This window comes from Opisthocomus hoazin, chromosome 1 (genome assembly GCF_030867145.1).
Source record: "Opisthocomus hoazin isolate bOpiHoa1 chromosome 1, bOpiHoa1.hap1, whole genome shotgun sequence".
NCBI lineage: Eukaryota > Metazoa > Chordata > Aves > Opisthocomiformes > Opisthocomidae > Opisthocomus > Opisthocomus hoazin.
Window position 1 is genome coordinate 4,173,354 of NC_134414.1, and position 13,481 is coordinate 4,186,834.

Consider the following 13,481-nt stretch of genomic DNA (forward strand, 5'->3'; position numbering starts at 1 on the left):
GGGGTCTCCTCATCATGGAAGCTGAGCGCCCTAAATCTGCCACCCAGAAACCTGCTTCTGCCTGGGACCACCTTCCCCCTCCAGCTGAAGAGTTTTCCTCCGGGAGCGTTTTTATCTTGCTCACGCCTTTACGGCAGCCTCGCCAACCCAACCCCTCTTTTTGCCGCAAATCCTCGAAGAAAAGGGGCCCAACGGTCGCTGGGGAGAGCTGATGGCCTGAACACGCGCCCCTCGGGCCTCTCACCCGCCTGGGACCGAGGGAAGTCAGGATCTAACCTCCAGGCAGCGGGGGACCAGCAGCCCCAGAGGGACCTGAGAGTAGCTGGGGCAGGGAAACATCTCCTAAAGCTTAAAGCTCAGAGGTGGTGGTGGCCACAGCCCCACACAGAGGGGGAGCCTGGGCCACCCCCCGGAGCCCCCCACCTACCCGCAAAGGGGTTGTCTCCACCAAAGAACTCCTTGAAGACTTTGTCCGGGTTGTTGTGAAACACGTAGCCAGTGCTCCAGAGGTTTTCACCGCCACACTCCAAGGGGATGCCGCCTTTGAGCCCCTCTTCTCCAAACTTGTCGTAGACGCCTTTCTTCGTGGCTTAGGGAAGGAGGAGGAGTTGGGAATGGCCATGAGAGGGGAGAGCCTGAGATCTCTCGGAAGAGGAAACCAAAAGAATCGCCAGGATCTTCTCTGCTCAGCTGTCCAAGAAGGAGTAGCGCTGGCGAGAGGCCGGCGGCTGCTTCCCGAGCCGCGGCCCAACACGGCGGCAAAGGCCGAGTCCTCCGGGAAGAGGAGGTGGAAGCCGTAGGTTTCGGGCTCTGATTTTTAATTTGCTTGGTTGTTGTCCCCTCAGCGGGACCTGAAGCCCGGCGGCCGACCACGGGGAGCTGAGCGAGCGTTGTGTCCTGCGAGGGCAGGTCCCCGCTGAGACTCACCGCTCCGGTGACCAACAAGCTGATGTTGGCTCTCCAGAAGCTCCATTTCTCAGATTTATTCGTATGAACTTTCTCTGTTTAACCTTCTTTTGTACTTCTGGAGTGAACACAAAGCATCCCGGTGTGAGACGGCTCCTTGGGTGGAGCAGAGCGGGAGTTTGCCGTCCCAGCGGCGAGCAGTGACCTGTTGCCTCCCCGCTGTGAAGACGAGCTCCCTCCCTGGTGGCCTTTCAAAAATCCTTGGTGGGAAGCGTAATTCTCCGCTTCTCGAGGAACGCGTGTGCCCGAGCTGCTCCTGTAAATATGGGCCAAGGGTACTGCAACGTCCTGACGTGTGTACAAAAGGGTTTTACTACAAATATGTAACTTTTTTTCTATCCTAAATTATTTTTGTACATTTTTATGTCAGGTACCTTTTGGGTAACGGACTTTGGTACAAACCAAGCTAAGTTATTTTTGTACTGCTCTCCAGTCTTTGCCTTTCAATAAAATTCCCCCGGTTTCTTGCTGGCTGCTGCAAGGTGCCCCGAGCCGGTGGGCACCGGGCGGACGGGACCCCTTCCCCTGGAGAAACTCCTTCCCCCGGGGACGGCGCAGGTCCGCGGCCGGGCAGGGGGCACGCGGGAAGCTCGCCGCGTTGCAGACAGATGATGGCCGGATAGCGCAGCCGGCGCGGAACGAGTCGGACCTCGGAGGCGAGCGGGTGCTCCGAATTCAAGCTCCTTTTCACACCATGCTTTGAATTCAGGATTTAAAGAACGGAAGTGGCAGCATCCCTGTTTCCTCCCGCCTCTGCAGGGTTGGTTTTTCACAGGGGAAATCCTGAATGCGTCACTCGCTGCTGACGACTCGCCCGTGCTGCGTTAGACCCCGGTGGGGAAAATCTCTTGGGCCCTGCCTTGGGCCTCATCTGGAGTCCTCTGTCCAGTTCTGGGCTCCCCGGTTCAAGAAAGATGAGGAGCTACTGGAGAGAGTCCAGCGGAGGGCTACAAGGATGAGGAGGGGACTGGAGCATCTCTGCTACGAGGAGAGGCTGAGGGAACTGGGCTTGTTCAGCCTGGAGAAGAGAAGGCTGAGAGGGGACCTTCGAAATGCCCATAAATCTCTGCAGGGTGGGGGTCAGGAGGACGGGGCCAGACTCTTTCCAGTGGTGCCCAGCGACAGGACAAGGGGCAATGGGCACAAACTGAAGCCGAGGAAGCTCCAGCTGAACATGAGGAAGAACTTCTTCCCTCTGAGGGTGACGGAGCCCTGGCCCAGGCTGCCCAGAGGGGCTGTGGAGTCTCCTTCTCTGGAGATATTCAAGACCCGCCTGGTCAAGGTCCTCTACAACCTACTGTAGGTGACCCTGCTTCGGCAGGGGGTTGGACTGGGTGACCCACAGAGGTCCCTTCCAACCCCGAACATTCTGTGATTCGGTGCCCGCACGCTGCCGGCAGAGCTCGGAGCCTCCCGCCAGCCGCCCGAAGCGGGGCCATCAGCGCAGCCCTGTGACTCCCGGCGAGGGCGGCTGGGTCGGGAACACGGTCACGGAGGAGGTGACGATGTCGACACCTGAGTTGCATCTGAGGTATGAGATCAACAGCTTCTTCCCCTTGCGTTTGGGTCAGCGGTGGAGCATGGGCCAGGAAAACGAGCAGGCAGCGAGCCGGAGAGGGGAGTTGGCGCCGGACGAGCTGCCTGGAGCCCGATGGATGCAGCAAAGGCAGCATCAAACCAGCTCAGAATCGCTCTTGCGTGCGGGCGGGCAAGAGCCGAGGCTTTCTGCACAGCGAGGGGGACGTGCGGGCTGCCGGGAGCGCGTCGCGTGGCGGGGGGTGCCCGTAGTGCGGGATGGCTCCCGGGGACAGACGGGGCGAGTTTTAAGAAAACGGAGAAGAGGCATTTCTTGAATCTCCGAATCATTAAGGCTGGAAAAGACCTCCAAGATCATCAAGTCCAACTGCCAACCCAACCCCACCATGTCTGCTCAACCATGTCCCCAAGGGCCACATCCACACGGTTTTTGAACCCCTCCAGGGATGGGGACTCCACCATTGCCCTGGGCAGCCTGGGCCAAGGCCTGACCACTCTTGCAGGAAAGACATTTTTCCCAGTCTCCAATCTGAACCTCCCCTGACGCAGCTTGAGGCCATCTCCTCTCATCCTGTCGCTGGTTACTTGGGAGGAGAGACCAACCCCCCCCTCACTCCCCCCTCCTGTCAGGGAGCTGTAGAGAGCGAGAAGGTCTCCCCTCAGCCTCCTCTTCTCCAGACTGAGCAGCCCCAGCTCCCTCAGCCGCTCCCCATCAGACTTGTTCTCCAGACCCCTCCCCAGCCTCGCTGCCCTTCTCTGGACACGCTCCAGCCCCTCCATGTCCTTCTTGGAGCGAGGGGCCCAAAACTGAACACAGCACTCGAGGTGCGGCCTCACCAGTGCTGTGTCCAGGGGCACGATCCCCTCCCAGGATTACGGCTGCGGGGTCCATGCCGGGGTCGAAGGGCTCCGACCTGCCCCGCTCTGCCACCAAACCATCATCGCAAAGCCCTGGGCACTCGTTGCCTGCGCCGCGCCCTTCCCAGCACGTGTTTAGCCTAAAAATCCGCACCCGTGGGTGCTGGAGGTCGGGGCAGGACCCCCCCTCCCAACCCGAGCCCTGTGGGGGAGCGGAGGGTTGGAAACACAGCAGCCCCGTCACGAGTGCTGGGTGGCCCCACCGTCACCGTCTCAAATGCCAGCGGGGGAACTGGGTTTGGCTGTCACCCGACGCCCGCGGCCGCTGGAATGTCCTCCCGCGCGCGATATAAGGCGAGGGCCAAGGCGCCGGCGGCCGGGCGATGGCTGCGCGGCGAGGGGCGTGAGGCAGAGGACGCGGTGCCGAGGTCCCACGGTGCGGCCCCGGGGAGGTCACGGCGGGGGAGAGGCTTTCACCCAGCTCCTCTGTTTTGCCCTGGGTGGGACGGGACGGGGTGGGGGGGGGACATTGGTGAACCCCGTGCCGAGTGAGGACACCCCGAGCCTCGGCTTCCCCCGGGCTGCGGGCGAGGAAATGGGAAATTTGGCTTTCGGGGTTGTCCGAAGCCGTCCCAGAGCCATCGCGTCCCTAAACCGGGCTCCCCCTTTTTCCTCCCAGCGCCCACCCCACCACGATGGTGGGTCTGAAGCCCCCCGAGGTGCCCCCGACAGCCGCCGTGAAGTTCTTCAGCGCGGGGACGGCCGGCTGCATCGCCGACCTCGTCACCTTCCCCCTGGACACCGCCAAGGTGCGGCTGCAGGTACGATCCCCACCTCCGGCCCCCCGCAGCGGTGGGGAGACCCCCCCCCCAACCCCCCCCCCCCACCCCATTTCTGCATCCCGCAGATCCAGGGCGAGGTGCGGATCCCCCGCGGCGCCGGCACCGTGCAGTACCGGGGCGTTTTGGGGACGCTGAGCACCATGGTGAGGACGGAGGGACCCCGCAGCCTGTACAGCGGGCTGGCGGCCGGCCTGCAGCGCCAGATGAGCTTCGCCTCCATCCGCATCGGGCTCTACGACTCCGTCAAGCAGCTCTACACCCCCAAGGGTGCCGAGAGTGAGTGGCCAGCGGGGGGGGTCGGGACCCTGTCCCCAAAGCAACGACCCTCTCCCGGGGGGGGGGGGTCCCCAAACTGCGCAGCCCAGGGTCCCCACGCAGCCAGGGGTCCCGACGGGGTGAGGGCTTCCTGGGTGTCCTGGTGGACGGCAGGGTGACCATGAGCCAGCAGCGTGCCCTGGCTGCCAAGAAGGCCAATGGGATCCTGGGGTGCATTAGGAGGAGTGTGGGCAGCAGGTCGAGGGAGGTTCTCCTTCCCCTCTGTTCTGCCCTGGTGAGGCCCCATCTGCAGTGCTGTGTCCAGTGCTGGGCTCCCCAGTTCAAGGAAGATGAGGAGCTACTGGAGAGAGTCCAGCGCAGGGCTACGAGGATGAGGAGGGGACTGGAGCATCTCTCCTACGAGGAGAGGCTGAGGGAGCTGGGCTTGTTCAGCCTGGAGAAGAGAAGGCTGAGAGGGGATCCAATAAATTTTTATAAATATCCCAAGGGTGGGGGTCAGGAGGATGGGGCCAGACTCTTTTCAGTGGTGCCCAGCGACAGGACATGGGGCAACGGGCACAAACTGAAGCAGAGGATGTTCCAGCGGAAGATGAGGAAGAACTTCTTCCCTGTGAGGGTGACGGAGCCCTAGCCCAGGCTGACCAGAGGGGCTGTGGAGTCTCCTTCTCTGGAGATATTCCAACCCCGGCTGAACGTGGTCCTGTGCAGCCTGCTCTGGGTGACCCTGCTTTGGCAGGGGGTTGGGCTGGGGGATCCCCAGGGGTCCCTGCCAACCCCGACCATCCTGTGATTCTGGGATTCCCAGCGCCTGCCCTCTCCAGGCGCAGGGCTGGGGGCGCGGGTGCTGGCGGGCTGCACCACGGGCGCGGTGGCGGTGACGTGCGCCCAACCCACCGACGTGGTCAAGGTGCGGTTCCAGGCCAACGGGGCGCTGCCGGCGGGCGCCCGGCGGTACAGCGGGACGGTGGACGCCTACTGCACCATCGCCAGGGAGGAGGGCGTCCGCGGGCTGTGGCGAGGTAGGGACGGAGGAGAACTGGGACGGGGACTGGGAAGGGGTGGGAATGGGGACACCCACCTGGGATGCCACCACCCTCCTGCACAGGGACGCTGCCCAACATCGCCCGCAACGCCATCATCAACTGTGGCGAGCTCGTCACCTACGACCTCGTTAAGGACGCGCTGCTGCGGGCGCAGCTGATGACAGGTGAGGACGGCGCTGGGGAGGGGACACACAGCCGGGCGCCGTCCCCCTCCCCACGACGCTCAGCTCTGCCCTGCAGACAACGTCCCCTGCCATTTCGTGGCCGCCTTCGGCGCCGGCTTCTGCGCCACGCTGGTGGCGTCGCCGGTGGACGTGGTGAAGACGCGGTACATGAACGCCGGCCCCGGGCAGTACCGCAACGTGCTCAGCTGCCTCCTCGCCCTGCTGATGCAGGACGGCCTCGCCGGCTTCTACAAGGGGTGAGCTGGGGGACGTCGCGCTGACACCGACGCCGCGCTTCACCCCGCGGCATCGCCCGGCGCTCCCCGGCCATCCCGACGCCGGTGGCTGCTCTTCCCGGCGCAGGTTCGTCCCGTCCTTCCTGCGGCTCGGCTCCTGGAACATCGTGATGTTCGTCTCCTACGAGCAGCTGCAGCGCGCCGCGGTGCTGGCGCAGTCCTGACCCGCCCCGGCCCCTCTCGTCAGCGTTGGCGAGACGCAAGAGTAAATTACATTAATTGGCGAAGCGGTGGGAGAGCAGCGATGGCCAACGCCCCCAGCCCGACGGAGACTCCGGAGAGGGAGCGACGAGACGGACGGAGAAACGACGAGAAGGTTTCCGGAGAGAAGTTTAAGGTGGAAAAAAAGGAAAAAAAAATACAGGTTTTTTTTTTTCCAGCTGGGAAGAGCAGCGCTTCCCGGCAGCGGCGGGACCGAGCCGGGGGACGCGGCCGTTCCTGCAATTCCTTCCAGTAAACCGCCCCTATGGGGTGCGAGCGCAGCAGGGCTCCTTGCTTTGCTTCAGGGGGGGATTTTATTTTGATCTCCCGATAGAAAAAGGCAAATCCGAAAGCAAAAGAGGCGCTCGAAGTCTTCCCAGGGTGTGGCGGAGAGGGTTTCCAAGTAGGATGAAATACGGCCACAACCGCTGCCCCGGGGGGGGACGCTGCCCCCTCCGTGCCCTCAGCTCGGTTTCACCCCCCGCCCATGCCACAAAATCCAGATTTTCTCCCGTTCTCATCCTGAAAAGGCTGCGGGGTGGAGGGGGTTGAAAAAAACCCAGGATTTCTGCCCACATTCCTGCAGCTCAGCTCCTGGAATGCCGTGATGTTTGTCACCTATGAGTTGGTGACACGGGGCCCGACGGCCACTGGCAGGAGCACAGCGAGGGTTTGAGTAAATCCTGCGGTCTTTTTTTTCCCTGGTTTTGTCCTTGCCCTCACGTCCCTGCGTAGTCACCCCCGAACCACAGTCTTGTTCAACTTCTTCATCAAGGACCTGGATGAAGAGTTAGAGTGGACCCTCAGCAAGTTTGCTGATGACACCAAACTGGGAGGAGTGGTGGATACGCCAGAAGGCTGTGCTGCCATCCAGCGAGACCCGAACAGGCTGGAGAGTTGGGCAGAGAGGAACCTGATGAGGTTCAACAAGGGCAGGGGCAGGGTCCTGCGCCTGGGGAGGAACAACCCCAGGCACCAGTACAGGCTGGGGCTGACCTGCTGGAGAGCAGCTCTGTGGAGAGGGACTGGGAGTGCTGGGGGACGACAGGGTGACCATGAGCCAGCAGCGTGCCCTGGCTGCCATGAAGGCCAATGGGATCCTGGGTGCATTAGGAGGAGTGTGGCCAGCAGGTCGAGGTAGGTTCTCCTCCCCCTCTGCTCTGCCCTGGTGAGGCCCCAGCTGCAGTGCTGCGTCCAGTGCTTGGCTCCCCAGTTCAAGAAAGATGAGGAGCTACTGGAGAGAGTCCAGCGGAGGGCTACAAGGATGAGGAGGGGACTGGAGCATCTCTCCCAGGAGGAGAGGCTGAGGGAGCTGGGCTTGTTCAGCCTGGGGAAGAGAAGGCTGAGAGGGGACCTTAGAAATGTCGATAAATATCTGCAGGGTGGGTGTCAGGAGGACGGGGCCAGACTCTTTGCAGTGGTGCCCAGCGACAGGACAAGGGGCAACGGGCACAAACTGAAGCCGAGGAAGCTCCAGCTGAAGATGAGGAAGAACTTCTTCCCTCTGAGGGTGATGGAGCCCTGGCCCAGGCTGCCCAGAGGGGCTGTGGAGTCTCCTTCTCTGGAGATATTCCAACCCCGGCTGGACGTGGTCCTGTGCATCCTGCTCTGGGTGACCCTGCTTGGGCAGGGGGTTGGGCTGGGGGATCTCCAGAGGGCCCTGCCAACCCCACCATGCTGGGATTCTGTGAACCGTCGCTGCTCCCATGCAGGAGTGGAGCTGGGAGTACTGCAACCCGCCCCCCCCCCCCCCCCAAATCCTCCAGCACCCCTCGTGGGGTGGCAGGGATGGAGCCGACTCCTCGCTGAGGCCCAGGGGAAACAGGCACAAGGGTGCTGCGTTTTGGGGTGCTGGGTGCCGGGAACCCCCTCTACCTGCTCCCAGGGCTTTATTGGAGGGAGGGCGGAGGCCGTCGCTCCCTAGGACAGGAGAGCGCTTCTCAGGAGCGTCTTCTTCTCCGGCGTGAGCTTCTTGGGAAAGCAGATGTTGAAGTAGATGAGGAGGTCACCTCTGCGCCGGGGGTCCTGGAGCAGCGGCATCCCCTCCCCCGGCACCACTTTGCAGTACGTGGGGCTGCGAAGGGAAGGACGGGGCTGGGAGGAGCCGCGGGACCCAGCTCCCCGACCGCAGAGCCCCCCCATCCCCGCACGCTTCCCAGCGGGTTTCTCAGGGCGAGGTTGCTCCTCCAGCTCCAAGCGGAGGCCTGCCTTGTGTCCCCAGGCTCCTCGGGTCTTCCACCCACCCACACCAAGCCCTCTCCCAGAAGATCAGCCCGTGGTGGGCACCCTCCTCCTCCAGGCTGGTTTCCCCCCAGCCCCACAGCTCCTGGAAAAGCTTTGGAGCACCAAAATCGCGCTAATTCCGGCAACGGGGACGCGCTCGGGAAGCGCCGAGCTCTCACCGGGGAGCAGCGCGCCAACGCCGAGTTTCCTCCCAAGTGCCCCGTCCGCCTCCTCGGCCACCGCGCCGGCCCCGCAGCCGCTTGCCCCACGGCGCTTACTCCACGATGTCGTTGATGGGGATGTTCAGCAGCCTCCCGTCCAGCGTCCTCACCTCCACCGCGCAGCCGACCAGCGCCTGCAAGGCACACAGCGGGTCCCGCAGCTGCCACGCACAGCCCCAGGGGGCAAACGTAAGCCGGGGCCGGCTCCGGCCTCTCGCTTGGGCTCTTTACCTTCCCCAGGGGGACGGTGGCGATGTACACGAGGTTGTCGTTGGCTCTTTTGAACCTCGGGTGGGGTTTCTCCTGGACAATGAAGGTGATGTCAGCTGGAATGACGTTTGGGCCCTAAAATTGAGAGGAAAAAAACCCCAAAAATGAACATCGTGTGGAGTTTCTCCTGCACAACGAAGGTGATCTCAGCTGGAGTGATATTTGGGCCCTAAAATTGAAGGGGGAAAAAAACCAAACCAAAAACTAACATCACGTAGAATTTCTCCTGGACAATGAAGGTGATGTCAGCTGGAATGATGTCTGGGCCCTAAAACTGAGGGGAAAGAAAACCCCAAAAACGAACATTGTGTGGAGTTTCTCCTGCACAACGACGGTGATGCGAGCTGGGGTGATGTTTGGGCCCTAAAATTGAGGGGAAAAATAAGATATCTGGATTTTTTCGGTCTAAACCATATGATCTTACAGAGGGAAAGGTGACACGAATGCCTGTCCCTTGGTGGCTGCTTTCAGCTGGCTACGGAGAAGGGGAAGGTGTTTTGTTCATTTAATAAAACAAAACGGCCAAGAGAAATCAGACCGGGGTTCACAAAGGTGACACCATGCAGCAAACCACCCCTTTTCAATTCTGTTTTTAACCATCCTACGGAAAACCCGGGCAGGAAGGGTTCCTCAGCGCGTTTCTGAGCGCGGTGACGCTGGATCGCCCCGTTCGCCGCGCTGCCGACCGCCCGCAGCAACGGGCAACCCACAAAGAGCTTCCGCCAGGGTCGTTACCTGGTCTCCTTCCTTCTCGAAGGTGATCCTGGTGCCCTGCTTCCAGCCCGGCTGCACGTCGATCGTGAGGATTTTATCTCTGATGGTGCTCGTTTGGCCGTCTTCGTTCATCACCTGGGGGGTAGATGAGGGGGTGAGCAGAACCGGGTGCCCTTGGGAGAGGTTGGGTCTGCGGCCAGGTGGGAGCTCGGCTCGGCCGGCAGAGCAGCCAGCACCGGGCTCCGGTTCCCCCAGCCCGGATGAGGACCCTGCGGTGCCGGACACGGCCCGGCTGGTGGGGCAGCCACCTCCAGGCTGTCACAGAATGGTTTGGGCTGGAAGGGACATGGCAAGGCCATCCAGTCAAGGCCCCTGCCACAGGCAGGGACATCTCCAACTGGACCAGGTCGCTCAGAGCCCTGTCCAACCTGGCCTGGAATGTTCCCAGGGATGGGGCATCGACCACCTCTCTGGGCAACCTGGGCCAGGGCCTCACCACCCTCACCATAAATTAATTTCTCCTCATATCCAGTCTAAATCTCCCCTCTTTTAGTTCAAAACCGTTCCCCTTGTCCTATGCTACAGGCCCTGCTGAAACGTTTGTCCCCAGCCCCCTTTAAGCACTGGAAAGCTGCCTTCTCTTCCCCAGGCTGAGCAGCCCCAGCTCTCCCAGCCTTTCCTCCCAGCAGAGGGGTTCCAGCCCTCACATCATTGCTGGGGCCTCCTCTGGCCCCGCTCCCACAGCTCCAGCTCTGTCCTGTGCTGAGGGCTCCAGAGCTGGACGCAGGACTCCCGGGGGGTCTCAGCAGAGCGGGGCAGAGGGGCAGAATCCCCTCCCTCACCCCGTGCCCACGCTGCTGGGGATGCAGCCCAGGGCACGGTTGGCCTTCGGGGCTGCCAGCGCACACTGCCGGGTCCTGGCCAGCTTCTCATCCCCCAGCACCCCAAGTCCTTCTCAGCAGGGCTGCCACCCCACCGAGGGACAACACAGAGAGGTGATCTGTGACGCCATGGTGCCCAAAGACAGGGTTGTAGCTGCTCTGCTCATCCAGCCACACGTGAGCCAGTGGTGACAAGGACGGCTCCTGCTCCACAGCTAGGCAGCTGCAGGTACAAATGGGATCAGATCAAGCAGGAGAAACTCAGGGCTGGAACCAGGAGATTTGGGACAGCGAGAGGAGGGACGCAGGTCACTGGGAGCAGAGAGGAGACACAGCGCGGTGTAAAAATTCAACTGTGTGAGCCCAGGAAACGCTGTGCTGCTCCTCACCCTGCTCCGAAACCAGCCCTGCCTTCCCACCAGCTTCCACCTCACCCCTCGCGCCGAATTCCCTTTGGCAAGCCAGGAGAGGAGAGCACCCGTTCGGATCCTGCCGGTGTTTGTGCCGGGTTCCGTGCAGATCCCCCTCCGCAGCGCAGACGTGGAGCCACCCCCCGACCCTGCCCAGCGTGCCCCCCCCCTTCAGCCCCACCGCCCCTACCCTGCGCGAGATCTTCATCTTCTTGGTGCAGCCGTAGAAGAGGTCTTCAAGGGAGAGGCAGAGATCCCGCACGACCGGGGGGTCTTGCTTCACCGCTCCTCGTCCTCGCAGCCCTCCGAAGGGCAGGGTCAACTCCGAGCCATCCTCAGCAAAGAACTCTGCAGGAGCGAGCAGAGGTGGGCTGAGGGGGGTCACCACGCTCGCATCAGAGGTCTAGGGGGGTCCCTTGGGGTCTCCTCATCATGGAAGCTGAGCGCCCTAAATCTGCCACCCAGAAACCTGCTTCTGCCTGGGACCACCTTCCCCCTCCAGCTGAAGAGTTTTCCTCCGGGAGCGTTTTTATCTTGCTCACGCCTTTACGGCAGCCTCGCCAACCCAACCCCTCTTTTTGCCGCAAATCCTCGAAGAAAAGGGGCCCAACGGTCGCTGGGGAGAGCTGACGGCCTGAACACGCGCCCCTCGGGCCTCTCACCCGCCTGGGACCGAGGGAAGTCAGGATCTAACCTCCAGGCAGCGGGGGACCAGCAGCCCCAGAGGGACCTGAGAGTAGCTGGGGCAGGGAAACATCTCCTAAAGCTTAAAGCTCAGAGGTGGTGGTGGCCACAGCCCCACACAGAGGGGGAGCCTGGGCCACCCCCCGGAGCCCCCCACCTACCCGCAAAGGGGTTGTCTCCACCAAAGAACTCCTTGAAGACTTTGTCCGGGTTGTTGTGAAACACGTAGCCAGTGCTCCAGAGGTTTTCACCGCCACACTCCAAGGGGATGCCGCCTTTGAGCCCCTCTTCTCCAAACTTGTCGTAGACGCCTTTCTTCGTGGCTTAGGGAAGGAGGAGGAGTTGGGAATGGCCATGAGAGGGGAGAGCCTGAGATCCAGGCTTTGCTTGGGTGGAGGATGGAGACGGGATGGGGCAGGGGGGGAGCACACCAGCTTGGGGACAGCAAGGTAGGATGGAAGCAGTAGGTTAGTAAGCATGGTGGGGATGGGTTGATGTCTGGGCTTGATGATTTTAGACATCTTTTCCAGTCTTAACACTGGAGAGAGTCCAGCGGAGGGCTACGAGGATGATGAGGGGGTTGGAGCATCTCTCCTCCGAGGAGAGGCTGAGGGAGCTGGGCTTGTTCAGCCTGGAGAAGAGAAAGCTGAGCTGGAAGCTAATAAATGTTTATAAATATCTTCAGGGTGGGTGTCAGGAGGACGGGGCCAGACTCTTTCCAGTGGTGCCCAGCGACAGGACAAGGGGCAATGGGCACAAACTGAAGCCGAGGAAGCTCCAGCTGAAGCCGAGGAAGAACTTCTTCCCTCTGAGGGTGACGGAGCCCTGGCCCAGGCTGCCCAGAGGGGCTGGGGAGTCTCCTTCTCTGGAGATATTCCAACCCCGGCTGGCCGCGGTGCTGTGCAGCCTGCTCTGGGTGACCCTGCTTCGGCAGGGGGTTGGGCTGGGTGACCCACAGAGGGCCCTGCCAACCCCCACCATGCTGGGATTCAGTGATTCTAGGATTCTATTCTAAGCAGGAACAGACGCCAGCACTCGGCCCGGCTGCGGGTCACGGAGCTGACGCCACCTGCCTGGGTGCACCAGCAGCTGCGGGCTCAGACCTCAGCACAACTCCGGCCACACCAGAGACCCTTTGCCCCCGGTCCCACTCCCTGGAAGAGAACCGTCTCCCCGCTTACGGTCGCTGAGGATGTCGTAGGCCTCCGCCAGCTGCCTGAACCTCTCCGGCGCCCAGGGCTCCTTGCATTTTAAAGGATGGTTCTTCAAGGCCAGTTTCCGATAGCTGCGAAGGGAAAAGGACGGGAGAGCCGGGCCCCGGGCTGCCAGGACACCCCCAGCCTCGGCCGCTCCCTCACGGCTTCTCCCCGGCCCACACCCCGCCTCAGGCCCGCGCTGCGGGGAGGCCGAGGGCACCCCCGCACAGTGCCCCCACCCCACTCCGCATCGCTCCCCGACCCCCGCACACCCCGCGGCTTCCCCCCGCAAGGCCGAGGCCCCTCACGCCTTCTTGATGTCGGCGAACGTGGCCCCGCGGTCCAGCTCCAGCACGGCGTAGTAGTCCCGGCCCATGGCGCCCGCTGCCCCGTTGCTATGGACACCGCGACGCTTCCAGGCCCCGCCGCGCGGGGCATCACGGGAGCTGTGATTCGCCGCCGCGCGGGGCATCACAGAACCAGAGAATGTTTGGGGTTGGCAGGGACCTCGGGGGGTCACCCAGTCCAACCCCCTGCCCAAGCAGGGTCACCCAGAGCAGGCTGCACAGGACCACGTCCAGGCGGGGCTTGAATATCTCCAGAGAAGGAGACTCCACAGCCCCTCTGGGCAGCCTGGGCCAGGGCTCCGTCACCCTCAGAGGGAAGAAGTTCTTCCTCATGTTCAGACGGAACTTCCTGT

The 13,481-nt window shown here is 62.3% G+C and overlaps 2 protein-coding genes across 2 annotated transcripts; one reads left to right on the top strand and one right to left on the bottom strand.

Annotated features, from left to right (window-relative positions):
- Positions 1–3,740: 3,740 nt before the first annotated feature.
- On the top strand, positions 3,741–6,222 carry LOC142360725 (putative mitochondrial transporter UCP3). The gene is made up of 7 exons (XM_075415233.1): positions 3,741–3,796; positions 4,040–4,181; positions 4,268–4,478; positions 5,300–5,497; positions 5,584–5,685; positions 5,762–5,942; positions 6,049–6,222. Exons 2-7 carry the CDS (start codon positions 4,056–4,058, stop codon positions 6,143–6,145), a joined length of 915 nt encoding a protein of 304 aa, XP_075271348.1. The 5' UTR covers positions 3,741–3,796; positions 4,040–4,055; the 3' UTR covers positions 6,146–6,222.
- A 5,318-nt stretch (positions 6,223–11,540) lies between these two features.
- On the bottom strand, positions 11,541–13,268 carry LOC142360729 (dnaJ homolog subfamily B member 13-like). Its single transcript, XM_075415240.1, has 3 exons — positions 13,090–13,268; positions 12,767–12,870; positions 11,541–11,908 (listed from the first exon to the last, which is right to left on the bottom strand). Exons 1-3 carry the CDS (start codon positions 13,251–13,253, stop codon positions 11,676–11,678), a joined length of 501 nt encoding a protein of 166 aa, XP_075271355.1. The 5' UTR covers positions 13,254–13,268; the 3' UTR covers positions 11,541–11,675.
- Positions 13,269–13,481: the final 213 nt, after the last annotated feature.